Genomic DNA, 27,721 nt, shown 5'->3' on the forward strand with positions numbered 1-27,721 from the left:
GAGACACTACATCACCTTTATTTTTTGATAAATAAAGACTGATGTCTGCAGGTGTTCTAGCTAAATTCAAATCATCCTTGATAAATTTATCAAGAATTTTCTCAATATAATGAGATTGAGATAATGCATATCCGTCAGATGTTTTAATAATTTCCATTCCTAATATAACATTTACGACCCCCATATCTTTCATATCAAATCTTTTGTTAAGCATCTGCTTAGTTGATTTGATCATGTTTTGACTGCTTCCAATGATAAGCATGTCATCCACATAAACACAAACTATGACATATCCTTGGTCAGTGTTTTTAATATAGACGCATTTGTCACATTCGTTTATCTTAAACCCATTAGTAAGCATTGCATGATCAAATTTTTCATGCCATTGTTTAGGTGTTTGTTTTAATCCATAAAGGGATTTTACAAGTCGACAAACTTTCTTTTCTTGTCCTGATACTACAAACCCTTCGGGTTGCTCCATATAGATCTCTTCATTTAGATCACCGTTTAAGAAAGCTGTCTTAACATCCATTTGATGTATTTCTAAATTAAACAACGCTGCTATAGAAATAAGCATGCGAATGGATGTTATTCATGTCACAGGGGAATATGTGTCAAAATAGTCCAGACCTTCCTTTTGTCTGTAACCTTTAACAACAAGTCTTGCTTTATACTTGTCAATTGAACCATCTGCTTTCATTTTTCTCTTGAATATCCATTTATATCCAAGAGGTTTAGAACCTGGTGGAAGATCCACCAATTCCCAAGTATGATTTTGCCTAATGGATTCAATTTCATTATTAACAGCCTCTTTCCACAAAGGTGCTTCAGGACCTGTCATTGCTGCCTTAAAGCTTTGAGGTTCATTTTCTAACAAGTATGTCAGAAAATCTGGACCAAAGGATTTTGATGTTTTCGCTCTCTTACTTCGTCTTGGTTCATCATTAGTTAAATCCTGTTGGTTGAGATTATTACTAGTCTCTTGTGTTTGATTGTCATTAGTCTCTTGACTTTGTGTACAATCATAAGTTCTTTTCTGTGAACTTAATTCCTGTCCTTTCTTATAAAGAAAGACATATTCAAAAAATACAGCATTCATTGACTCTATAATAGTGTTCACATTTATATCAGGTATTTCTGATTTATAAGTCAGAAATCGATATACACTATTATTCTGAGCATAACCAATAAACACACAATCTACTATTTTTGGTCCAATCTTAGTCTTTTTAGGAATAGGAACTTCAACTTTTGCCAAACACCCCCACACTTTTAAGTATTTGTAGGAAGGCGATCGACCTTTCCACAATTCATAAGGAGTGCTGTTGGTTTTTTTGTGGGGTATTCTATTAAGAACATAATTAGTAGACAATATTGCTTCCCCCCACAAGTTCTGTGGTAAACCTGAACTTAGTAACATGGGTGCTGTAGTTTGGTGAATAATGCCATGTTGTGTACAAAATACATTTAATGGGGCATCATATTCACCACCCCTATCACTTCTAATATAAATCAATGAATTTTAAAACAAATTCAAGAAAAAACCAAAATAATTATGACTACTCAAGTCAGAATTAATGTTTTGACAAAATCATATCCTCATAAAAAATTTTGCCTAAGAATCAAACAATTTAAAAACTCATTTGATTGTATATATTCTTGCAACTCAATAACAAATAAATGTCACTGTCATAAAAATATTTTGTGACAGAAGAAAATTAAATTATTTCAACTAAATGCAAGAGATACACCCCCATATTAATAAAATGGTTCATGATTTAACAAATTCTACTACGCAAGTAAAATAATTATTAATGACATCTCATGTCACATAATTCAATAATCAACATAAAAGATTTCTTAAATTACTTCTCAATTAAACGGACCGATATAATTACATACATCTTCATGTTTAAATTTCTCTGGTGTTTAAACACCCATTCAAAATTGATTAGAAATATTCAAATTAACCTGCTTATGTCCAAAGTCGACATAACAATTTATCATTCCAAATCACTTGAAATTATTGTTAAGAAATAACTTGAATTGATATCATACATGCATATCAAACGAATCAACTAAAAATAATGAATTAACAAAATATATTAATCATGCGCGATCCCATCACTTGCATCATGAAATAAAAGGATTCTTAACTCATAAATAAAATCCAACGCATTTAAACTTTAAACTTCAAAATGACAAAACATACCTTCAATTAATAAGTTTGATTTGTACATAAATAAACAAATTAAATATGCATTAAAATGTTCTTGTAAATATATATATATATATATATATATTTTCCGACTCAAGTGCAGAAACAATTCAAGACTATGAACCCACATTGTAATAAAAATAAAATTAGTTTGTAAAACTAATATTTTACTCTAGAAACAAATTCTTCCATGTATACTCACGATGAACTATGATAAAGTCAAAATAATTAACACCTTTTCACAAAGGATTCAAAAATAAGTGGTCTACCAAACGAAACCACAAGTTACTTACAAAATTAACAGATTGTGACCAAGTCACAAAGTTACATGATTGATTAACAAAATTAATTTTCTAGTTACTAAAACCAGAAAATAAATTACAATACAAAATAATTTTATTTTCCTTGTTACTAAAACTAGTAAAATAAAATACCGAAATAATATCTGATTACAAAAATCAGAAAACCAAACCACAAATTAATTTTCTAATTACTTAAACCAAAAAATAAATTATAACACAAAATCATTTTATTTTTCTTGTTACTAAAACTAGAAAATACTGTAATTTTATTTTCTTTGTTACTGAAACTAGAAAATAAAATACCACAAAACTATCTGATTACAAAAATCAGAACAAACACAAAATAATTTTCTAGTTACCAAAACCAGAAAATAAATTAAAACACAAAATAATTTTATTTTCTTTGTTACTAAAACTAGAAAATAATATAATTTTATTTTTCTTGTTACTAAAACTAGAAAAATAAAATACCAAAATAATTTTCTATAACACCAAATAATATTCTGCAATTGTTAATGACACCAGTATATTACTACTAGTTGTCAAAGAAAAGAGACAGTATATTACTATTATCTGTCAAATAGCATAAATCACTATTTGTTTTTCCAACCAGAATATTAGTTTGAAAACACAGAAAATTAAATACAATGAAGATACCAAAAAGGAATCTGTCTTAAGATTGTTGGACAATCTTCACTGTATTTAAAAAGATTAAATTCTGTTGTGTACAAAATAACAACAAGAATATAAAGAAATAAAGAAAAGGAGAGAATTTGTTTGATTACAAAAATCAAACTCGAAATAAAAATAAATAAATAAAACCACAAATTTTATTTTGTTACAAAAACAAAAATAAAATCTGATTAAATAAACAAATAAAAAACAGAATAAAATTAAACAACTTACTTGGTTAATTTATTTGAATAACTTTTCTGATCAAGTCCAATGTTTAACACTGTGTCCTTAAGACAGATTCGTCATCTCCACAGTATTTTCAGAATTTGGACGTCTATCTCCCAGGATGAAATGATCTTACCACAAACAATAGCAGCACTACAAATTGTTTGCCTTACGAACACACTAAGTGTTTACACTCTTTCTTTCAGAAATAAAATGCAGCAAGATGAAGAATATAATTAGCAGAGGTGAAATACGAAATTTCTGAAAAAATTATCAAATGAGGGTGGTCCTATTTATAGATGTAAAGGTGGCTCTTGGTTTTAAATTGAACAGGTATGATACCTGTTGGTTTTGAATTCAAACAGATTTGAATTTGTTGATAATTCAAACAGATAGCAAAAAACGGGAAGGGCCCTGTTTGGGTGTGCATTAATTATTTCTGTTTGAAAACGGGAAGGGCCCTGTTTGGATGTACAGAAAATCCAAATCAGTTTAATTTGAATTCTGGATTTTATTTTACCAAAAAATAAAATTAAATTCAAATGTTTTTAGCCTAAAAAGATTAGAAGCCCAACCAGATGGACGGCGGCGGCGGCCCGCGCGCGTGTGTGTGGTGATTTTTGGGTCCAATGAGTCTAGCCCAATTTGCCCATAACCTCTCCCTCTAAAACACTTGGGTACCTCTTGGGGAACACCCCAAGTATCTCACCCAAGCCTTATAAACTCTTTCAAAACTTTCCATCAAATCAATGTGGGACAAGCCAATTTACAACCTTAAGGAATTTCCACCAAAACTCTATTTCCATGGAGCACACTTTGGCTTCAATTTCCCATTCACTCAGTAATGGTTTTGAACAACTAAATATACCACGTGAATCACAACGCGGCATAGAACGCGTTACCATTTTGACCCGAGTAAATCGACACTCGAGGCCCACCTAAAAAATAGACCAAACTTGAGAAAAAATTCTGGTTTTACCCAGAATTTTTCTACCATTTCCAACAGTTTTTTCGTGCTTATATTTTATGCATTAAAATATGTGTATTTTTTTATATAAATATATACACATTATATGCATGAAAATTAATGGAGGAGGAAGATGAAGTGCAAGCTTTCTTGCACTTCAACTCTCATTGATTGAGAATGTGATACACTTCATTTTTATGTTCATTAAATGTTATTTTTAATGTCATAAATGTTTTTATTGTGAAAAATGGAGTCCGGCAGTACAAAAATTGAACTAGAAAACACCGAGGAAGGCGGCGCGTGTGCCTCACGCGCTATATAACGTAGCCCGGCGGTTCCACGCGCTTCGACGCGCCACCACGGGCGCTCACGCGCCACCACGGGCTAGGCGCTCTTCCCACGCGCTCCACGCGCGTGCTGTTCCGCGCTTTCCACCCGCCTGCCCTCCGCGCCACACACGCGTCCCGCGTGCTGAGCCGCGAGCCGAGCCGCGCCGTTTTTTCCTCCGCCGGCTTGGCTGCTAATGTAAGGGTCTGTTTGTTTTGTTTTTAAATTCAAAATTACGTTAAATTGTCATAATTAATTCGTTATAGCTTTATTTTAAGCGTGGTTAGTACCGTTAGACTCAGTATTAAATTTTTTATCTTCTGTAAAATTTTGAAAATTTTATGAAAATAAAAAATATTTTTCCTGAAATAATAATTCATTATTTCTGGTTTAAAATGCATCTGGTGTTGCATGATTAAGTTTCTGGGACTGAACTTTTTATTGTAGACTATTGTTATGGTGTACTGTTTACTGGTATAATTGTAGCATTTTACCAGATTCTGGAATATTTATTTCTAATTTTATGTGTGTTTATTAGTTATTTAAAATTTCAGAAAAATTTCAGAAAAATTCAGGATGATGTACATTCTATTATGGCATAATTTGAATATTTAATACAGCATATTATTTTTTTTAGAGTTTCTAATATGTTGTAATTAGAATAGCATGATTAGTTTTTTATTTATTTATTTGAATTCCATTATTAAATGAATATGGCATGAGTTATTTGTAAATTTATATTAAGATGCTATTGTATGGAATTTATCATACTTTTGACATGCCATAGTCAGTGGGAGATTATTCGGTTGAGAGAAATCTTTATAGATTAACTCCCGAAAACCAATATTTTGCGCATAAATTAAATTAAATTTTGGATAATTGTCACCTGTGGCGCAAGAGATGATTACGAGCATAGCGGATTTTCGATCTTGCGACTTATGTAATATTGTCACTATTTAATTTAGATTTTGTGGCAAAATTATATTATGCTAATCAAATTAATCCCAATGCGAATTTCTCTCTAAATTGACTTAGCTTATGGAAGTTAATTGGTTGACCTAGACTTAGTAAAGATGTTCAAATGTGAACAATGTAATCCCATTCTTTAGATGAGCAAAAGTCTTGGAAACTTTAGGTCAAGTCTTAATTGAGCCAAAGTAAGGAAACATGACTCAAAGTCGCCGTGGTTTTGTTGCCTTGTTTGGCATAATAAAAACTAATGTGTGTGCTATGGTTAGCGGCACGCTACGTAGTTTTGGTTGGCGAGTTTTAGAGTTATGAAATTAGTAAGCCCTCAATAGATCTGTATATGATCTTGACTATTGAGCTGCGCGGATTGACTTTGTAATTTGACTTGTAAATAATGTTACATCATTGGATAAAGTAACATTCAAGAGTCACGTCATCCAAGAAATGCAAGCTTAAATAAATTAGTCATTAAGTGTAAGACGAGTAGCCAGTTTGAGCAGTGTTCTGCTCTCTACCCAATTAGTGGGAGTGGATGGAGCAAAATTTCATACACTATAATAGTGTGCGTTGAAATATCACGTGAAGTGAAAAGATTAGCGCTTAGAAACTGCAAAATCTATTAACACTAAGTGAAAAGATTAGCGCTTAGAAACTGCAAAATCTATTAGCATTGTCAACTTGTCTAAGTCTGGACACTTACTGTTTCCACACTTGAGTGTGAGACATGAGGAGGGGCTTCTTTGTATGATTCCTTAGCTAGGCTAACATTTTTGAATAACGTTTAGCACTAAGCGCAAACGTTGCGGCATAGTGATGAAAAGGTCAAGGCCGACAAGGTTGTTATGACTCTAAGAATTTGACGCATCACTTGTGAGAGCATTGTGTTGAATTAGACTCTTTAGCCTAATTCGCGCTTAAGTTACTTTGGAGCTGTCATGGCTGATAGCTTATTCTCTCTTTCTTGTGGATAGTAGAATTAATTGCAAGTAACTATGAAGCGAGAAATAGATATGGCAAGAGGAGTATCGTCATTTTTCAACTAGATGCAGTAAAGTGTATAGAGAATAAAATTGACTTGAAGATGCAAGGGATTAGCACTTACTAGTTAAATTTGCGACTTAGGCGCACTTGATATCTCCATGACATCCTTTTATGATCTAGTGAATATGAATTAGTCGTGAATCATTACCTAGTTGGACCTAAACTTTTAAAACTTGTCTTTGAGAGCTCACACATTAAGATGATTGGAATTAGTTTATGACATTGGTCATGAACCAGTGGCTTATTATACTTAATCACATTAATGAGATATGACACGATGGTTTGAGTAGGCCTTCTCGGGCCCACTCGCTTATGACATCTTGCTCTCATGTGAATGTGTAACTTTATTCGCAATAGGTGTGCACAAGTAAGTAGGAAAGCCGTAGAAGGTCATTTGTTTTGGCGTATTTAGTCCACTATGATATTTGTGACTAGATATGCGTAAGGGTATGATAGCTAAGCCTCCATCTCGACACATTTATAGATTACGATACACATCTGAGTCAAGACTATTTAATCTCCCATAAGTCAAAAGTTTTGAAATGATTTTTGACCTTGCACATATGAGGTTGAGATCAATTAGATAACAACTTTCGTGCTTTTAGTTTTGACCAAGGTGGCGAGTATCTATTTGAGTTATTTTTAGAAAACTCTGTGAAGAGAGATGGATGCTTAGAAAATTGATTATTCCTAGTACTCAACAACACAATGGTGTAGTAGAGATAAGGAATTAAATATTGTTAAATGTTAGGTGGATAATAGCGCAAAATGTTTCCCAATTGAAAATTGCACTAGTTTGTTGCCTATATCCCTAACTAAGTGCCCTCCATATCAGATTTTACACTCCATTTTGAGTAGTAGGTTAGCGGAGAGCCATCTATGGGCGATCTGTAACCGTTAAGCAGCTTATCTTTATTTTACTTCTCATAAGATTGCGAAGTTAAGACATAGGGTTCGATAGCGCATTATTGTATGCTGTCTTGTAAACACAAAGGGTTGTGTGGCGCATTATTGTATGCAGTCATGCAAACCCTCCAGGTCATGTCCATATAGGTAAGCAGCTTTGTGGTAGTGTAACTAAGTCACATAAAGTTTTATTAGTAAATGTGACGTGAATAGAGTTTTTGGAACTCTATAAGATAGAGAATTCTAAGCATAGCGCTCTATGTAGCCTAGTTGAGAATAAAAAGAAATTTTCAATATCCTAGGGACAGTAGGAGCGATGTGCCTACTAATGGATTACTCCATTAGAGAAGAATACTCTACATTCTTAGTTGCGTGGTAGCGAATATGAAAATTTTTCACGTCATCACTGGGTGATTGAGAGGGAAACATTCATGATTGCTCCGCAAGATGATAAAGAGCCTAGGATAATGCCTAAGGCTCTAGTCCCCTATTTTTAGAAAGTGGATCAATGTTGCGCAGTTTAAGACAAAGTCTTTGAGGATTAACCATTTTTATAATTTGGTTGACTTTCCATTATGACGTAAAACTGTTATAAAGTTATGCGTAATTTGGATAGTCATTGTTGAGGCATAAGGCTCGCTAGATACCGAAAGGTCGCACTATTGAGGAAAGTGTAGACCATGAGAAGACTTCCTCCGGGAGTGAGGTTGTTTTGACTTAGGCTATTCGGAACATTGATTTGTGGACATTGTGACCCAACTTTCTCGTTAGAGAATTGGATAAGTAGATCCGTAGGGATTTACCTTCTGCTTTTATGGTGAAAAGTTAGGAGCGCAAAAAGGTTGCTAGTTCCAACAAATCTTTTACAGCCTAAAACAGTTATCCAAATAGTGGTTCTTAGATTTCATCAAGCCATGATAGGCCAACGATGATCGATGAAGACCACTGAGGCATGATCAATGGTCCAAAAGAAGTTTTTCCTTACTTAGTCACTATGAGCTAGGAATTTATAAGGTTGTCGCCACCTAAGATGGACAGTCCTCTATTTTAGATATGATGGACATGGGTGATGTAATTTATATGCTCGGATGTACGATCCTTAGGGATTGCTTTGGGAGAATTCATGTTTTGTCTTCGATGACTTACATAAGGAATATCCTAGAACGATTCTAGATGCAAAATTGCAAACCCATTGACTTACCTATCGGTAAAAGCCAGAGCCTTAGCTATTGAGTGAATCCTCGGATTGTCTTTGGGAGAAACAGATGACCTATATTCCTTGATCTTTTCTTTGTTGTGGGAGCCTAAAGTACGCTATGTGGGCGTATTCGGCATGATAAGTGCTATCTTTGGTAAATGATCAACTAAGTTGTTTAGACATTGACCTTACTCATTAGACTGTGGATAAAATGTTTTACTAGTAGTATATTAATTTGCTCCTTGTAAGATTCAATGTGCTAGTTGGGCGCATCTGTGCTAGTTGGGCGCATTAAGAATGAACGCAAATTGGTCACCAAAATATCTTTAGAGAGGTTATTGCGCAAGAGATAGTGATCTTAAATTACTTCATGTGAGGTGCACATGGTGGATTCCGTTGTATATACTTATCGCAAGAGGTGCTGACAAGGCTTATTATGTTTGGAATCTATAATTGCGCAAGCTGTGGTCATTTTTTTTTAAATCGATCACTTATTTTGAGATGATGGGATGTTGACACTATTATGGTTTATGTCATAATGATTAGCAGATGATGATGTCAGCAGGCAAGATTGGCTCACTTACACGAGCAATCGCCATTGGCGCTTGGGAGCGAGCAAGGATGAGACTAGTGATTTATTTTTATTTGGAGCCAAGAGAGGCTTAAATAATCCACTATGCATGTCGCCTTGGTTACAACCAAGATGAGGTCGTGTTAAGGACCAAACATGGATGTTAGCACCCACTTTCCATATTGTGCCTGTTATGATTAGCCAGATGCGAGATCTCATTTGGCGCCTAGAAGGCGAGCAAATAGAGAATTCGGGTTAGGCGCTAGAAAGCGACTAGACTTATATCTGTATGGTGTATCGAGGATGACGTCACTCTTTTGGAAGAGTTACTCCACCGTAACATGTATTCATACTATATATGCTTGGCAACTGAGTAATGAGGTGAGAGAATGGATCCTTATTTCCTCACCATGTGAGTCTTACGTGTCATTATTGATATGACTTTCATTTATGTACCCTTTTGTGACTTTTGACTATGTCATAAGGTAAAGGGTTGATGTTCTGCTACTTTGGTATGTTGCCTGCGGTCATGTATGATTCGGCCTTAAGGGACATCACTGGAAAAGCGGTCAATCCTAAACTAAATGGCATGAGGGCAAAGAGAAGATCATCTAGTATTACACTACTGTTGTATATTCACTGCCGGCAACTCACATCGCTCTGCGTGAGAAGCAGATTGAGTGTGAATATATTGCAAGAATTGAGAGGGTCAAACATACTCTTTTGAGGGATTAGAGATGTTTTTTGGACCGGTGTAATTAGATGGGTCTGGGGTATATGAGACACTATTTCTGTTCTTTTTGGGTTGATGTCTCTATGCTGGCTCATTTTGAGTTTCTAGTATAGAGCTCCCACATGCAGGTGTTCTCAGCAGTCGCACGGTGCATTGGCTAGTATGAAATTGTTCTTTTTTGGGAAGATTGAGATAGAGATGTGGCAGTGTCATGCCAACTCATGTGCGAGTGGAAGATGTTAGAAATTGGGCGCCCATGTGGCATGACCCTTTGAACCTTTTGAACCTGAACCTTTTGAACCTTATCCATGTAAGTTTGAATTTGAATTCAAAACTTATTTGGATAACCATTCAGGATATCTATATCTATCATATCAATAGATATGGATAGATGGATAGATAGATATTGGTTGTTACATCTGATTATATATTTTATATATAATATATTTAATAAATCAGATACGTATATGAGATATACGTTATGTGGTTTTTACTCATAACCATTTTTCCCATACTCTCTCTCTCTGACTCTCTCCCATAAAATAACGATCAAGTCATTTTGCACTGTGACTTATGTGAGTGATACTCATTTTGTAGTAACACTCCACTGATGGGTTCGTTATTCAGAGTTTGGAAGCACGTGATTTACCCATGAGGTTCTTCGCTACAAGGTATGATTCTGATATTTTATCCGCTGCGTTATTATACCTTTTGATTTACAGTGCCCATTTTGAGACCAAATTAGTGGAGGCAAATATCCCACCCTTGCAAACGGGAAGTGCATAAAAAAGTTTGGCGAAGCCTTTGAATCAAACTCTGGTTTTCATACAATTTAAATGGGGAATGTTGTCTTGCTCATGTTACCTGGAAAAATAAATAAATAAATAAATCGACGTTACCATAACATTTAAAATGATAGGCATACTAAAACTTTCTAAGTCACTTCTTCGGGCATTCTGCTCAACAGGAAAAAAAAAAAAAATGACAATCATTTCTTTCTCTTTTTTTTGGAACAGAGACGCTCATTTCTTCCAAATATGGAATTTGTTTTTGATTATGTGAATTTTGTTTTTTAGTAAATAAATTATAATTGTAGTAGAATCTTAATTCATTAGTAAACTAAGGGGTTCTTTCTTATTTAATTATTGAATAATGTTTTAGAGCACTAAATTGGGAGCTCTAGAGCATGATGTGACACAGTGACCCCACCAAAGTGATGTGATGTTTTGGCTTGAGTTTGTTTTTTTTTTTTTTTTTTAAGCTCATTAGAGCTATTAATGATCTAAAAATTAGTGGGATGAATCACCACTCTTAATTATTTGTGTTCCTTTGCTGGACAGAATTTGATACTTCTACTTGAAATGATTTTAGTCCAATCTGGCAGTTGACCTCAATATGAATTGATGGGTTTAGGGTCAATTTGTTTTTAATTATAATTGTTCGTAAAAATAAGGGTTATTTATATTAAGACACCTTAAACTATTGAGAAGTATTATTTTGACCCCCTCAATAATAAAAACGTACAATAAACCCCCTACATTATTGAAAAATATCGCTTCACTCTCTAAACTATAAAAACATACATATTGGACCGTTAACTGAAGTAGTCAAAGTAAAACACCAATAGTTTAAGGAGTCTATTTGTATATTTTTACAGTTTAGGATGACAAAATGATACTTCTCAATAGTTTAAGAAATTCATTTGTACGCTTTTAAAATTTAGAGAGTTAAAATGATACTTCTGAATAATATAGCAGTCTGTGTAAATAATCCTAAAAATAAATAAATAAATAACTTTTATGTCATATATATGATAATATAAATATAAATCTGAAATTTCAGTGCAATAGACAGGCTCACAAACTATGTCAAAACCTGGTCCCGAAAGGCTCTGAAGGCCTGGTGCTTGGAGGGAGTTGTTCCACTGGCTTATAGAATAAACTAACCATTTGAACTATCAGAATAGTTAGTAACACAGTAATACAATTACTGGAATTGCATCTCAATATATTGCCATTATTACTAAATTGTATGTTGTGATCTTTGTTATCAAGCCTTGCCACTGAATATACAGTAACTGTCACCTGTTTTTATGATTCAATGGAGAATGCACTCTGAAACTATGAACTAAGCCCCGTGGGCACGAGTTACAACCACGATCAGAAGGATCAGAATGGAGAGAAGCAATGAGGATATGAGTTTGTCATCCAATTGATCTGTGATTTCTGCATTGATTTCTTTCTTCTCGGGAAGTTGAAATATCTTGTTCACAAGTGAGCTGAACTTCTCAATGATTTCCAGAACTATTGCCTTCGTTATGTCCAAAATCCAGTTTACCAGCAGTGTAGCCAAGTCTGATTCTACACTAGAGCTCGGAGGCCTTTCCTCTTTAGCTGCATGAATCAATATATAAGGAGGTAAGAGAATGTTACAGTGCAAGATTTGAGCAAATGAAAGGAAATGAAAGAGGTCTGCCTATTTTGGGAAGTAGGAAAAAAAGTGTAAAAAAGTAGAGAGGTAATGTGACCCAAATAAGCTAATAAGCTGACTTTTTTCCTAGTTGCCAAAATTGGAAATAAGTCATATATCTCTTCTTGCCAAGTCTCAACTAATTTGACTGTGTGAAGAAAGCTTGTGTTGTGGAATCAAGAATGCCGTTCAATCATTGTAGCAGTACTTTACAGCTGGAATAAAAAGATTTTAGATTCGAGAAGTGCGTCTTATTCCAGTAGTTCTTTTCCTATTCAATTACAACATGTCATTACCCGTAGAGAACAAGAACAACTAACAATCCATGTAACAACAAACTTGTAATCTTGGCCTACTGTGCTATGTATATGTCACGACATTGTGAATCTCACATCAGTTAACAAAGGCCTTGGCCATGTGCATATAAACCTCTTGGGCACTCTCCTTGCAAGCCATTTTTGAAGGGTGAGTTCCACCCAAGGATTCGCATCATTTGGTATCGGCTCACCTATGTGAGTCAATTGGAGATATAAATGTACATGCATAAACAGTCATTATAAATAACGAAATCAATCGATTTTATTTTAGGTAAACCTGTGTAGAGTGACTTCTGGAGATTCTGAACTGCCTCGTTGTTCAATATAGCATCCCACACTGCTTTGTCAGATGATATAGAAGTCACCATTCTCTACATGCAGAAACACACAAATGAACTCCTCAGATCAAGAAACTGTGAGAATATATTGTATATAGACACATGAATTAAATGGCAGTTTGTGAGAAAGTACAAAACACCCCCGTACTCATTGTTTGCCTACTTTTTAAGGGCTCAAGCATTTAGGATAATTGATGATCTAAGTCTCATTATCACCAAATCATCCAAGTGTATTTGTGCATTGCCTATTTTTCTTCTCTCTTCTTTTCTGACCTCATGATTCAGAGTGTTAAAGAGAGTAAAAGGGGGCACCTGAACAGAGGGCTCTGATTGCAGCAAGCGAAAAGCATCATCAACTCTTCCATAATAGCCGAGAGATTTCAGCATTCTTGGATCGTAAAGGTGCAATATCTGATGAAGCCACTCATATTCAGGTGAACAAAACCCAAGCATGAACCTATGTATAAATTAAGGATGGCATTGACATTATGGTCAGCAATGCATAAGGGATGACAAAATTATCCGACTTGATTGTATTTGTATCAACTCAATTTTAATTAAAAAAAATGTCTGGAAGAACATTGATAGAGTAGGATAAGTAGGTAGGTCAAAACTGTTAGGCCTTGTTCGCTTGGCGAATTAGGTTGAATGAAATTATAAATACGGTGGAATTGAATGAGAAGATTATTAGTGTAGTGGTATTAGGTTAGACATGTAAGACAAAGTGTGTTTGTGTACTAATGTGGTGGGTATTAGTTAGTTAAGATTAAATCTACAAAATTACCTAAAACCCTTCTCACATAAAATATAACTTTGTTGGTTTTGTAAAGTAGAGGGCAAAGTGGTAATTTAACCATCAATATGTGTGAAGGGATTAGCAATCCCAACCCTTCCATGGGAATGCTAATCCCACCATGGGAGGGGATTCATACTCTCATGGGATTGCTAATCCCATGACATTTTGTTGGATACAAACATGGGTGAAGTGAGCTCCACGGATTGGTAATCCAATCCTCCCTCCCAAACCCCTAATCAAACATGACCTTAGCGTTAGAGTAAAGTATGAAGTTATATCACTAAAATGGTTAAGTTTAAAATCAAGAATTTGTGCACGAAACCCAAAAAATCCGGACCCGTTACGTACTCTTTTAGTATGACAAATTGACAAGGAATGGTATAGAAAATTTGTTGTGCCCATGGACCAGAAATGAACACCATCAAACACGCACAAGATTTACATGATTCAACAATGCACTTACATCCATTGAGTGGCGAGATACACTATATTTCAAAGACTACAAAACAATACAAACAATGGAGGAGGTTGTGATCTAGAGGAGGAGGAGGCAACACTCTATCTCAACTCAACTCTCAGCCTCACATCTCTCACTCTATCTCTCTCTCTAAATTCTACATCTCTCTGCTACTTGCTCGCTCTTCGTTGTTCACTCATACATTCCAATGTCCCTGTTTATACACAAATGGGAGAGCCAAAGTCAGCAACAAGCCTATTGACAAGCCACCAACAACATTGATGGCAGCCACCAACAAGAGTTATAGCAGCTACCCTACCAACGGAGTAGCTTGGCTGAAATCTGCAGCTCACCTTCTCCCGTCAGCTTCCATCCACATGGAGAATTTGAGCCAATATTCTACAAAAGTTCGGTTGAGGATCTTCTATTCTATGCCCAAAAATTCTTTTTCTTTTACCCTGAATACGCACGATCTCATAGGATGTTATGCGGATCCAAAAACATAAGAATTTTGATATATTTATTTTGCCATTGAGAAATATATTGAGGCGTGTTTGGTTCAAAGATTTGGAGAGAGATTTGGAAAGGGAAAGGAAAAGGTAGGTGAAACTAGGTAAAATGTAGGGATAAAAATTCACATTTCACCTGTCTTTTCTTTTTTTCTTTTTTTCTTTCCCTTTCCAAATCCGTCCACCAAACCCAGCCCAAGACAATGGGATAGAATTTTGAAAACAGAAAATCATTTATTTGTCCAAAAATTGGATATGTGTGAACCATTAAGAAAAAAATGTAACACTGAAACACATTATATGTACTAAAACAGAGTTTAATTCACGAAGAAATAGAACTGAGATATGCTTCAAGCCCAACTAACCAGGAGGTCAAGGATGATGCAATGATTTGCTTATTATTTTAATGAAGCCCAACCCATCAATTAGTCTCTTTTTAACTTTGCTCAAATTTAAATTTTTCTCGCAATTTTCTAATTTCATTTTATTTAAATCATCCAAATTTCGTAATTAAATCAGTGTAGCCAGTCAAGTGGGTGAGAAAAACTATCACATCATATGCTTTATTTTTGCTCTCTACTATCAAGATTAGATACATGCATCCTAATTGAGCTAATTTAGAATTTTGGGGTTTAGACTTTCTGAAGGATGAAAAACAAAAAAATCAGAAGGTGAGAAAACAAACAAAATTATGGTAAACAAAAAAAAAAAAAAAAAAAAAAAATTACCTTTGAAGATCAGATATGGCTTTCTGGACTTCAGTCCGAGAAGGGACAGACCCGAAAACAGAGCCATAGTGAGAAGAGTGAGTGCGAATCGTGGTTTTATGATCATCTCTTCCATCCATAGGCTCAAATCTTGTAGATGATGAGAGTGGCTGATTGAGATGTGAAGAAGAAGAAGAAGAAGGGAGGTGAGAGTGGAGGTTAGTGGTGGTTGGTCTTTGGATGGTGTGGTGGTCGGAGGGCACTCCTCCGCCACCAATCATCGCCCCAACTGGTGGTGTTGCCATGGCTCCTCCTCCCATGCTTCTTCCTCTTTAATTTAATGATAAACTTCTGCTCTCTCCTAAAGATTTATGCATACATATATGGATAGAAATGGAAGATTTTTTGCAAATCTTTTTGGAATTTGAAAAAATAATAATAATAATTCATAAGAGTAGATATTAGTGTTTGAGATAAGGACACGTAGTGTTAAAAATAATCAATTATACTATCATAGCGTGGCGTGTGACAGACAAGAGGCACTCATGTGAATAGTTGAGTTTCATAATTTAAATGAATAAAAAAAAAAAAAATTCATAATTTAAGGTATTTTGAGATGTTGGTTAAAGTTGATTTTTTTATTTTATTTTTTAAATATGTAAAAAATTAAAAGGTAATATGATTTTAAAAAGTTAAAAAATTAAAAATTTAACTTTTAATCAATTTGTCAAAATAAGTCTTAGGTTTTTTTTATTAAAATAATAATAATAATGTTTAATAGGTTGATTAGTTTTATTATCAAACCAAGTTTAGCTATTATTAACCGGTTGGGTAGAGAATTTGAACTCGAGTTCAAACTGAATTATTTTTTCAGTTGAGCTCAAGTATCATAAAACTTAACTCATTTGTCATCCACGTGGATTTATAAATTTTCAATATATGATATATTACACAAGAAAATGTCTGCATTAATTGACTTATTTTGTGTAATTTATTGTAAATTAAAAATTAATAATCAAAAAGTAGAAATCAAAACACTTCTCTTTTAACTTTTAAATAATCAATTTTTTCTAATTTATTTAAATTATTTTTGCTTGTTAAATTATAATTAGAAAGTATACCAAACAATCTAACACAAAATCTCAAATTAAAATAGGTTATAATAAAAAAAATAAAAAATTTAACTACAACAAACATGGTCAGTGATACAAACAATAGTGTGTTTGGTTTGAATTTTTTGTATTAAGTTTTTTGAAAATTGATTTTTTTGGTTTTCGTGTTTTTTTATTTTTAGTGAATATTTTTTAAATTTTAAATATTTTTTTATTTTTTTAAATGCACCTTACTTAGATGTATCTAAAAAAGTAAAAAATTTGTGAAAAAATATTTTAAAAAATTAATAAATACATAAAAATATTAAAAAAAATGTATTGAATTCTTGTATTTTTTTATATTTTTGGTATTTAGTGAATTTTTAAAAGATTTTTTTTACAATTTTTTTACTTTTTAAGGGTATTTATGTTAGGTGTGTCTAAAAAGTAAAAAAAAATTGCTTAAAATATTAAAAAAAATTCAGTAAAAACAAAAAAATACGAAAAATAAGAAAGTAGAATTTTTTGAAAAGTGTTTTTTGAAAAGTGAAAACAAGCAAGGTGGTATTCAAAGTTAGCTTACATTTTTGGCCTTTTTTTTTCTTCTTTCTTTTTTCTAAAAATAAAATAATGAAAATTTTGAAAACATTTAGGCTCCGTATGGTTTAGTTTCTAAAAAGAGTTTTGAGTTGTATTTGAAAAGAGTTTTGAGTTGTATTTGAAAAGAGTTTTGAAAATTAAAAACTTATTTTATTATGAGTTTTGAAAATAATTTTAGAATGATTTGTAAGTTTTTTTTTTCTTTTAGTTAAATAGATGGATGTGAGAGAAAAAATAATTAATTAATGCGTAGAATGTGAGCCAATGAGAGAGAAGAGAGAAAAAATAATTGATTGATATGTAAAAAAAATAGAGAGAATGAGAGAGGAGCAAGAAAAAATAATTTAAAAAAATAGTAAACCAAACATATTTTTTGATTTTTCAATCCAAACATTGATTTAAAAATTAAACCAAACACTACCTTATCATGTCAAAAAAATTTAAAAACAAATTTAGCAAGTGAATCATATGAGGGGGGGAAAAAAAATAAAAATTTGAAAACAATTGTTTGGTTTCAATTTTTGAACTCAATTTTTTTTTTTAAATTGAGTTATTGTTTTTACTATTTTTTTATTTTAAGCAATTTTTTAAATATTTTAAACAATTTTTTTACTATTTAGATGCACCTCACCAAAATATATCTAAAAAATAAAATATTTGTAAAAAAATATTTAAAAAATTTAATAAATACACAAAAATATGAAAATATAGCGATTTTTTATATATATTTTTATATTCTTGGTATTTAATGAATTTTTAAAAAAAATTATAAATATTTTACTTTTTTTCAATATATTTATATTAAATATATTTAAAAATTAAAATAAATATTTAAAATATTAAAATAAATAAATAAATAAAAACGCACAATTTTCAGAAAAACGGATTCAAGCAAAATAGCACAATGAGGTGTGAAAATTAACCAAGATTACTAGGCGTACAATTCGGACGGGTTCAGTCAGGTTGGAAAATTGTCCAAGCCTAATCCAAGTTGTGTTGAGATCTATCCAGACCCGCCCAAGCCCGAATTGTAACCCGACGTTGCCTGTCCAAGCCCGATCCGAGTTAAACCTGAATTGCCAGAGTTGGTCAAATTGTCCGAATTGTATTTTTTTTTTTTGCAGCTACATTATTAAATTATTAAAATTTGACTCTATTTATATTTTATATATATATATATAGGAAATTATTAATACCATCAAAACAAATAATTTATATAATATAAGAGAGATACCGCTATAGTAGTCTTTACAATTTATGAGTGAATATATATAAATAAAAAAAAAAGAGTAAGATTTTATGTTATTTGTAAATATAATATTTATTCAATATGATTTACTAATCAAAATTATTTTAATATTATGTAATGGTTAATAATTTATATATATATTTAATATTTTTATATATCTATATATGTATAATTCAAGTTTCGGATTGCTCGAGTTGTTTGATATCTTTGTCCAAGTCCATCCAAATTTAATTCAGGCCTTTGAATTTTTACCCCAAGCCCATATTGAATTTGAAAATATCTTGTCCAAGCTCTAAAAAAAATCAGGCTGGGTTCGGGTTGCTCGGGTTGAGCCCGCCCAAGTTGCACCCCTAAAGATTACTCGAGGGTATTTTGGCAATTTTTGAGTAAATAAAATGATGGTCGGTGCTGATGACACCTCAGAGTATCTTTTTTCTCTCTCGCTTTCTTAGCAGATAGCCAGAGAGAGAGAACCCTCCAAATTCAATCGCTCTTTCTTCCATTCCATTCCAACCCTCCTCCATTTTTGGACAATGCTTCCCCCACTTTAGCGCTCTCTCTCTCTCTACTTGTATGGTTCTGTATCTCTACACATATATATACACACATATATTTGTTTTGGTTATTTTGATGACATCTGAGAGTTTGATCAGATATGGCCGAAGGGACTTACGTGAAGCTAACCCCGGACCAAGCGTCATTGCAGAGTATCACGCCAGGAGAGCTCTATCAACCCATTGATGTTGCTCAGGTTTGCCCGTCTACTCTTTTAATCTTCTCTTTGTTTTCATGAGTTTCCAAAATTCTCCAATGTTTCTGTTTTCATCAGTTTTTATTTCCTCTTTTCTTCATCGCCGAACCAATATAACTGACTTGTTCACTTCATATAATGTTTATGTATCCTTATATATATGTATATATGATGATTGATGATGATGGACTTGATGATGGCATGAGTTTTTATGAGGCAAGTGATTTTAGAAAATTGCTTTTTCAAATCTCAATTTCGTTACTAGACCCTAAGGAGATAAGTATGTATGTTTTAATATATTTGCATGCATGTATGCTGGTCACTATGTCTGTTTGATGGCTTTTTTTCATTTGGTAGCATGGATTGATAAGATGTTGTTTTATGCAATTGAATAAGGATTCATAATTGATGTAATGTCATAACCATTTTTCTGCAAGGTGAAAGGTAGAAATGATGACCATGATTTTGTGGCTACGAGAATTGATATTATAAGTAGGTGATTTTAGGTGATTGCTTTACTTTCCATTAAATTTGCATTGTAGATGCATGTGAATTGTATGGCTTCATACATGTTTAGAGATTGACCTGATGATGGTAGTTATTAACTAAAATGTCTTCATCAACTTTGTAGAGGTGTTACTGATATTACTGGAGATCTGAATTTAGTCTTTTTGACCTTTTCCACTTCCACTAATCATGCAAAGAGTGGATATATTTGTCATTGAGTCATTAGTTATCAAATTACAATGTGTTTATTTATTTATTATTTTTTTATTACTTAGAATATAAATATAATATTTTGCATTTGTTTGTTTTCATTGTTGATTGTTATGTTCAATAGTTGACTGCTCGTAGATGTCAAGAATGTGGACAAACACTTCCTCCAACCTATCAACCCCCGGCTGACGAAGATTGGTCAACTGGAATTTTTGGGTGTACTGAAGATACCGACAGTTGTAAGTGTTCTATCTACTTCAACTTTTTAGCTAGTAGCATTCAAGTTTTCACATTATGTTGTCAAGTCGTGTATAGAGCGGGGGAGGGGAAGTTCACCCATTTTTCTTTAATTAAAAATCTAATTTCGGGATTTTTTTTTTTATCAGCAAATGTTAGTTGTTAGTTAATAAATTAGCACATATAGGAGAAAATATCCCCATCCTTGACAAAGCACCTAAGTGCTTGCACTCCTTTAATTCAACTTTCTTAAGGGGAATTGAACCCATGACCTCTTTATGCTGTGTTTGGTTGGAGGATTTGAAGAGGGATTTAGAAAGGGAAATGAAAAAGGTGTGTGAAACTAGGTGAAATATAGGTATGCTTTATTCACATTTCACCTACATTTTTCATTTCTCTTTCCAAATCCATCTTCAAATCCCCCAATCAATACAACGACTAAGCCTTAAAGAAGGCATGATGACCAATTAGGATAGGCCTAGTTGGTTTAATTTCCGCATCCTTTGTTAAATAGAGCTCATGTCTAACTAGGATTGTACATGTTTAGAATAATTATACAAGATAGAAACAAATAAAAGTGATCTACATGGCATAATAGCAATAGTGTCACGGACTGGCATACGAAATTAACGGTACAATTTTTTCTAGAATTTGATGCTCAGTTAATATGAAAAATAAAATGCATTATATATACATTTAAATTTACACAGAATAATTGCTTCTTCTTTGGATGAGGATGTCTGAATGTATTTTGTGTTTTGCATTACTGAGATCCTTGTTTATTTTTGAATCATTTGTTCATCTTATAGGCTTGACTGGACTATTCTGCCCATGTGTCTTATTTGGACGTAACGTTGAAAACTTGAATGCTGATATCTCTCAGAGGGCTGCCTGTGTTGGTCATATTATATGTGTCGAAGGTGGTATGACATTTGCTGCATTGACATCAGTTCTTAATGGCATTGATCCACAGACATTATTTCTCATTTATGAGGGTCTGTTCTTTGCTTGGTGGATGTGTGGAATCTATACCAGCATGGCTCGGCAATCATTGCAAAAAAAGTATCATCTAAAGGTGATTTGAATTGCATTATTAAAGGATTATTACTCGTAAAATAATGGCATATTGAAAATGAATTTTCCTTGCTTCAGTCCATTATATATGATTGATCACTTGTTGCTAAAAAATGTTCATGCATTGATCACTTGTTGCTTACATATGTTCAAGTTTATACCCAAAAAAAAAAATCATTGGGGAAGGAAAGAATACTTGGCATAGGGGGGAGAGGGAAGGATCCTTAAAACGAACCTGACAATTGTTGAATCTTGAATCATGTTGCTCTGGATAAGCTTATCTGTAATAATATATGTCATATTTTTATTTATTTGAAAAATAATAGATCTTGAATTTAATGGACCTACATCTAGAGATCCAGTGCGTGAATAAAAGTTCATACTATTTATCCCCGTGCTCACATTTTTTTATTTCGTTTTTTCATCACTAAACTCCATCAATTATTTCAGATGCCTCGACTAGACTAGAATAACTATAATGGTTGTTGCATCTATTTGTCTAGTCTTGCGCTTGTCTGGTATTAGTAAGTATATATATTAGCTGTCAAACCTTTAATAATGTACCTTTAATAATGTTGTTTGGTTTGTGCTTCTGCTTTCGATTCTTTCGGTTTGTAAGGTTCCTTTTGTTCTCCCTCTCCTCTAAAAAGGAGTGAGCTCAACTGAACATTCAATACAAGATCAATATACCGAATATATCAATATAACATTCATATACATATTTTATTCTCTCTCTCTTTCTCTATATATTATTGTAACATGGTATCAGAGCCATAAGATTTAGACCTATATTTTTTCTCTCCGGCGGGCAGCCGGCCGGCAACCTTACCTTCGCTGCCCGCTGGAGTTTTCAACACATACCAGAAACTCTTCTTCTTTGGCATTTTTCTTCTCATAATGCTCACGGAATGCATACCCACCAATCCAACTGCAGCCTTAGCTGCTATCTTTTCCTCTATCTTATGCTTGTGGGCATGCTCTGGGTCTTTCTTTGACTGATGCTTCTTATACAAGGTAAACGTGCTAGCAGCAACAGCACCAAGCTCACCACGCTGCTCACGGTGCTTGTGTTGCTTAATCTTTTTCTCATAATCAAGGGTTTCCTCAGAAAAACGAGGTGATGTAGTTCCATAAACACCAGTACTCTCACTATACTTACTCACTCCACCACCGCTTCCATAGGCGTTGGTGGTCTCACCATATGTGGTCACTTCTTCAACGCCACACCATAGCTGGTGGTGGTGCTTCTCTTCAGCCATTGTGAGGTGTGAGCACTCTGAACATTATCAAAGAACATCATAATGGAGCATTCCATCCAGATCTGATGGGACGTATTACTCAGATACTCACCTTGGCCGTCCAAACCCAGACCTCTCTCTGCTATCACCAACAGTTTTGCTTTCAACCGGCTTAGAGCCTTGATCTTGTTCGCTAGTTGGGATCTCTCTTCTGTGCAGCGAAGAGGATATGGGTAATTCGGACAGCAGTTTCAACCTTATTCACATTCTGAACATGTCTCTCATCTCTGGTCTACGGTAATATCAACGAAGCTCTCTCTCTCAAAGGCAACAGGCAGCATCTTCTCTCAAATCACACCCAGACACCAACTTTTGTCCCCCTCTTTTCATTTCTTTTTATTTTAATATTATCCACCCACTCTTCTTTTATTTAAACATAAAACCCTCTCTCCACTCATTCATTTTATTATTATTATTGTTATGCACAAACTCAGAATCCATAATCCATGTGCTCTTTGACCCCTTTTATCAACCTTTTTCACCCTCACATCATTATTAGTTTCAACCCACGGCTTCAGGAACCCGCAGTCTGATCCCACTACCCCCAACTTTATTTATTTTATTTTATCTTCCTTTTTTCATTAAAAAAAAATCAATCATCCTTTTTCTCTCTCGAGATTTCCTTATTTTAACACTCCGTTGGTGAACTTTTCCAGATTCCTGTTCCCGCAACCTTCCTTTTATTTTATTTTATTTTTTCTATCTTTTTTTTCCATCAATATTTCATTATTATCCATCTCAGTTGGTGAGTATCATCCCTTTTTCCATTATCTTATTATTATTTTTTTTATTCCACCAAAAAAAAAAAAACAACATTTCTACCATTTTATTTAACATCTCCACTCTGTGTTGAGTCGTTTCGCTCCACTTTATCAATCCTTTTGTTTCAACCTCCAATAGGTTTCTATCTTCAAACCTATTTGAGTTTGAGGGGGGGCATTCTACATATATCATGGTGAGCATGGTTACACACCATGCGAACCACCCAAGCCACCATGCGAACCACCCAAGCCACCCCATGGCACACTCCTTAAGTCGCCCCCTTGGTGCACCACCAAAGTTTCTACCACGGTCTGATACGACCACACAGTGTCCTCTACATCGGTCCGACATGACCCCGTAAACTGTCTCAATATTGATTCCGGTTAACTTCTACATTCGTCCGGCATGACCTCGTAAATTGTCCCGACATTGATTCCGGTTAGCTGCTACAACGGTCTGACACGACCATATAGTGTCTTCACCAATGGTCTGAGACAACCATACAATGTCTCTTATCCTATTTTATTTTATGTATTAGTTTATTTTCCTGTTTTGTTACTCTTTCCAAACTCAAGTTGATTTGTGCCTATCCTCCTTGAGTTTGAAGAAGGCTATTAGTAAGTATATATATTGGCTGTCAAACCTTTAATAATGTACCTTTAATAATGTTGTTTGGTTTGTGCTTCTGCTTTCGATTCTTTCGGTTTGTAAGGTTCCTTTTGTTCTGCCTCTCCTCTAAAAAGGAGTGAGCTTAACTGAACATTCAATACAACATCAATATACCGAATATATCAATATAACATTCATATACACATTTTATTCTCTCTCTCTTTCTCTATATATTATTGTAACATCTGGATTGTGCATCTCTTCAAACAAACAATTACCTTATATTTTTTCAACAAATGCTCCCAAACATATATACTCAAGAAAATTGTTCAGAGACTTGAGTTTATGGGCTATCGCACGACGCACAAGTAATTGTTTTGGCACCTGGAAGATCTTTGATCGTGCCATGCTCCTCAACAAAGTTTCAACTCATTGTGCTGACTTCTGTTGGTGTTTCTGCTTTGCAGGACTCTCCATGTGACCCATGCATGGTGCACTGTTGTTTGCATTGGTGTGCTGTGTGTCAAGAGCACCGAGAGATGAAAGGACATCTAACTGATAACACTGCTGCTATAGAAACTATTGTGAACCCTCCGCCAGTACAAGAGATGAATGCCGCCAATCAGACCAAGGAGTCTCCATCTTCCTCCGAAAATGGCACTGGACATACTAACTTGGAGCTCCAACCTATCTAGAAACTGTCATCTGTTAGAGAGGCTAAAGAAATTTAATTTGGATTAATTCATTCAAAACTTTGGATGTTTACTTTCATGAGAGTGGAAAATTCATTTGTCAAAACTGATAACAATGTTTATTTGATCAAACAAATGTTTTCAAGTGGTAAGATGTTGTTGCCAAATTTTCAATTACATAACGGATTAAGTCACATATATTGGAGTTTAGATTGTCATTTATGTTATGTTTTTGTGTTGAGATCCACATGAATGAGCGCATTTCATAATTATAAGGCTATTCCTTTTTTCGATTTTTATTTTTGAGCATCTATGTTGGTTCAAAAATATTCACTCTGTTTGGTTTTGATTTTCAAAATTCACTTTTTAGAAAATTTTATTTTTTTTGTTTTTTGTATTTTTTTTTTACTGAATTTTTTTTTAATATTTTAAGCATTTTTTTTTAATTTTTAAATACACCTAACATAAATATACTCTAAAAGCATAATATTTGTGAAAAAAATCTTTTAAAAATTCACTAAACATAATAAAAAATAATAAATAAATCAGTACATTTTCCGTATTTTGTTTATTTATTAATTTTTTAAAATATTTTTTTACAAATATTTTACTTTGTAAATACATCTAAATAAAGTACATTTTAAAAAATAAAAAAAAATTATTTAAAATTTTAAAAATATTCACTAAAAATAAAAAAAATACGAAAAATAAAAATTTTAATTTTCAAAAAATTAAATTTAAAAAATTGAAACCAAAACAATAATGAGTGCTCATACGATTCCAAAGGGCTCATGAACTGTACCCCAAAAAAAGGGGCTCGTTGACCTATTTTGTTGGGTTTTTTTTTTATTCTCCATTTTCACAAAAAATTTATTTGAATAGCAGTTTTTTTAAATCTTTTTTTGGGGGAAAAAAAAAATAGAAGCGACAAGTTCAAGTATGTGTAGAAATGAAAATTTATTAAACAGTTATATGTTGTGTTCTTGATAAATGTATAATTGCAAAATATAGAAAATATATCATCTATTGTCTCGCATTATTTAAGTGTTGCTTATTTTTCCTACGAAGAAAATTTTCATAAATGTTAGCGTGTCAATAAAGATTAAAAAATCTTTACCGATTAAATTCAAACCAATTATCAAGTGATTACGTTGATGATTCTTTTGCCTCAATGAAGAGAACTTCAAAATTGTCAAGTGTAGAGAAAAGAAAAACTAAAAAAAGAAGAGAGGGAGACAGAGAAAGATGATTTACTAAACAATCCGGATTATTAAGGCCTCGTTTGGGAACATGCCATTTTAATAACTTTTTGATTTTTTAATTAAAATATGAGGTAAAAAAATTAGTATATTTGGAATATTTTTTTAATTTTTTTACAAAAAGATGTACAAAAAGCAGAGAAAAATGAGAGTCGTTGACTTTTTGGTATAGGTTGTTAGCTTTTTAATTTTTTTAGTAACTTTTGACTTCTAGGTTAAAACAATGAGTTGCCAAACGAGGCCTAAATAAAGTGTAGAAAATATAAATAATAAGAAAAATAAAAATCAATTGTCTTTAATTTGAGTTGGATGATTACAATTAGGGGTGGGCGCGGGTCGGTTGCGGCCACGGAATTTCCAATCCGTCATCCGTTCGTTAGATTGGCGGATTGGAGAAAATCAATCCGCATCCGTCCGCATATCCGGCGGATGTGGATTGAGCGGTTTGGCGGTTTGGCGGATGGATGCGAATCGGTTTGGCGGTTTAAAATTTTATAAATTTTTAAGATAATTCAACTTGTGCACTTCCTCAAAAAAAAAAAAACGTATTACAATCAATGACTTAAAAAAGTATTACAATCACTGTATGTCTCACCCAAAAAAAGAAAGTTCGAAACTTTAGAATATCACAATCACTGCATGTCTCATCCACATATTACAATTACAGCATGATTCACCCACATAAAGTATTACAATCTGTGGTTTTTAAAATATAATAACAATTCAAACCATGAACAGAGCAGTAGTAGAGATTGTATGTCTCTATATTGTTACATCTATATATGTTTTTGAAAACAAAAGCCAACCAGCATATATCATATTTTTTATTTATTATTTATAGAGTTAAATTTAAAAACCAAAAAATATAGATAAATAATACGTTTATTTTTTTCAATTCAAAAAATATATTCAACTTGATAATTTTTTTTCAACAGAATATTTGAACTCTTTTTCAATTGAAAATACAAACAAAATATTTAAACAAATTGAAAACATAAAATCTTATAAATTATTAGGGGTGCTCACGATTTGGCGGTTTGGTTGCGGCCAAAGGAATCTCAAATCCGCCATCCGTCCGCCAAATTGGCAGATTAGAGAAAATCAATCTGCATCCGTCCGCTCATCATCACGCATCCGTCCAAAATGCGGCGGATCAGTTCGGTTTGGTCGGTTTTGGCGGATCGGTATATCCGCTGCTCACCCCTAATTACAATGTAGTCATGAATGGCTATTCATAGACAAAAAAAAACTTGCAAGAAAAAACTACCTAATAACTACTTTATTATCCTATCCTCGTCTTGTCTTGCCATGTGTCTCTCTAACTTTTTCACTTTACTCCATGTTCACATGTTCCGTGTTCTTCCATTTCCTTCACTTTAGACTCCATAATCCTCCACATTCTCCATCACCTCACATGTGTTTAATACTTTATAATTTCTCATAATCTCCAAATGAATAGGAAAGTAGCACATGTCCTATAATTTATCAATAATAAATAATAATAAAAATTATAGATTCATAATGTCAACACTAACAAAAGTAGGTTTTTTGTTATGCCATTTTTTTTTGGATCGACTGTCATTAACTAGAAACACCACATTATATCAAAGTTATCAAATAAATTATTCATGCATAAATAGTGTTTAATTCGCTATAA

General features: G+C 33.3%; 2 protein-coding genes across 2 annotated transcripts; one reads left to right on the top strand and one right to left on the bottom strand.

Moving 5' to 3' along the window:
- Window positions 1-12,118: 12,118 nt before the first annotated feature.
- LOC114263773 (uncharacterized) lies at window positions 12,119-16,294 on the bottom strand. The gene is made up of 4 exons (XM_028204360.2): window positions 15,747-16,294; window positions 13,569-13,713; window positions 13,196-13,289; window positions 12,119-12,525 (listed from the first exon to the last, which is right to left on the bottom strand). Exons 1-4 carry the CDS (start codon window positions 16,043-16,045, stop codon window positions 12,260-12,262), a joined length of 804 nt encoding a protein of 267 aa, XP_028060161.2. The 5' UTR covers window positions 16,046-16,294; the 3' UTR covers window positions 12,119-12,259.
- A 3,026-nt stretch (window positions 16,295-19,320) lies between these two features.
- LOC114263788 (cell number regulator 6) lies at window positions 19,321-24,808 on the top strand. Its single transcript, XM_028204370.2, has 4 exons — window positions 19,321-19,416; window positions 20,258-20,372; window positions 21,180-21,445; window positions 24,581-24,808. Exons 1-4 carry the CDS (start codon window positions 19,321-19,323, stop codon window positions 24,806-24,808), a joined length of 705 nt encoding a protein of 234 aa, XP_028060171.1.
- The last annotated feature ends 2,913 nt before the right edge of the window (window positions 24,809-27,721 follow it).

Source organism: Camellia sinensis, chromosome 5, assembly GCF_055761805.1.
Source record: "Camellia sinensis isolate YWXY chromosome 5, ASM5576180v1, whole genome shotgun sequence".
Taxonomy (NCBI): Eukaryota; Viridiplantae; Streptophyta; class Magnoliopsida; order Ericales; family Theaceae; genus Camellia; species Camellia sinensis.

Bases quoted from the DNA above. Each gene is read 5' to 3' on its own strand.
- LOC114263773 (XM_028204360.2), bottom strand. From the start codon at position 16,045: ATGGGAGGAGGAGCCATGGCAACACCACCAGTTGGGGCGATGATTGGT. The intron at 13,290-13,568 runs GTGCCCCCTTTT...TTCTGCATGTAG, and splicing joins AATCAGAGCCCTCTGTTCAG to AGAATGGTGACTTCTATATC. The intron at 12,526-13,195 runs GTTTACCTAAAA...TGATTCATGCAG, and splicing joins CCAGAAGTCACTCTACACAG to CTAAAGAGGAAAGGCCTCCG.
- LOC114263788 (XM_028204370.2), top strand. From the start codon at position 19,321: ATGGCCGAAGGGACTTACGTGAAGCTAACCCCGGACCAAGCGTCATTG. The intron at 20,373-21,179 runs GTAAGTGTTCTA...TTCATCTTATAG, and splicing joins TACTGAAGATACCGACAGTT to GCTTGACTGGACTATTCTGC. The intron at 21,446-24,580 runs GTGATTTGAATT...TCTGCTTTGCAG, and splicing joins AAAAAAAGTATCATCTAAAG to GACTCTCCATGTGACCCATG.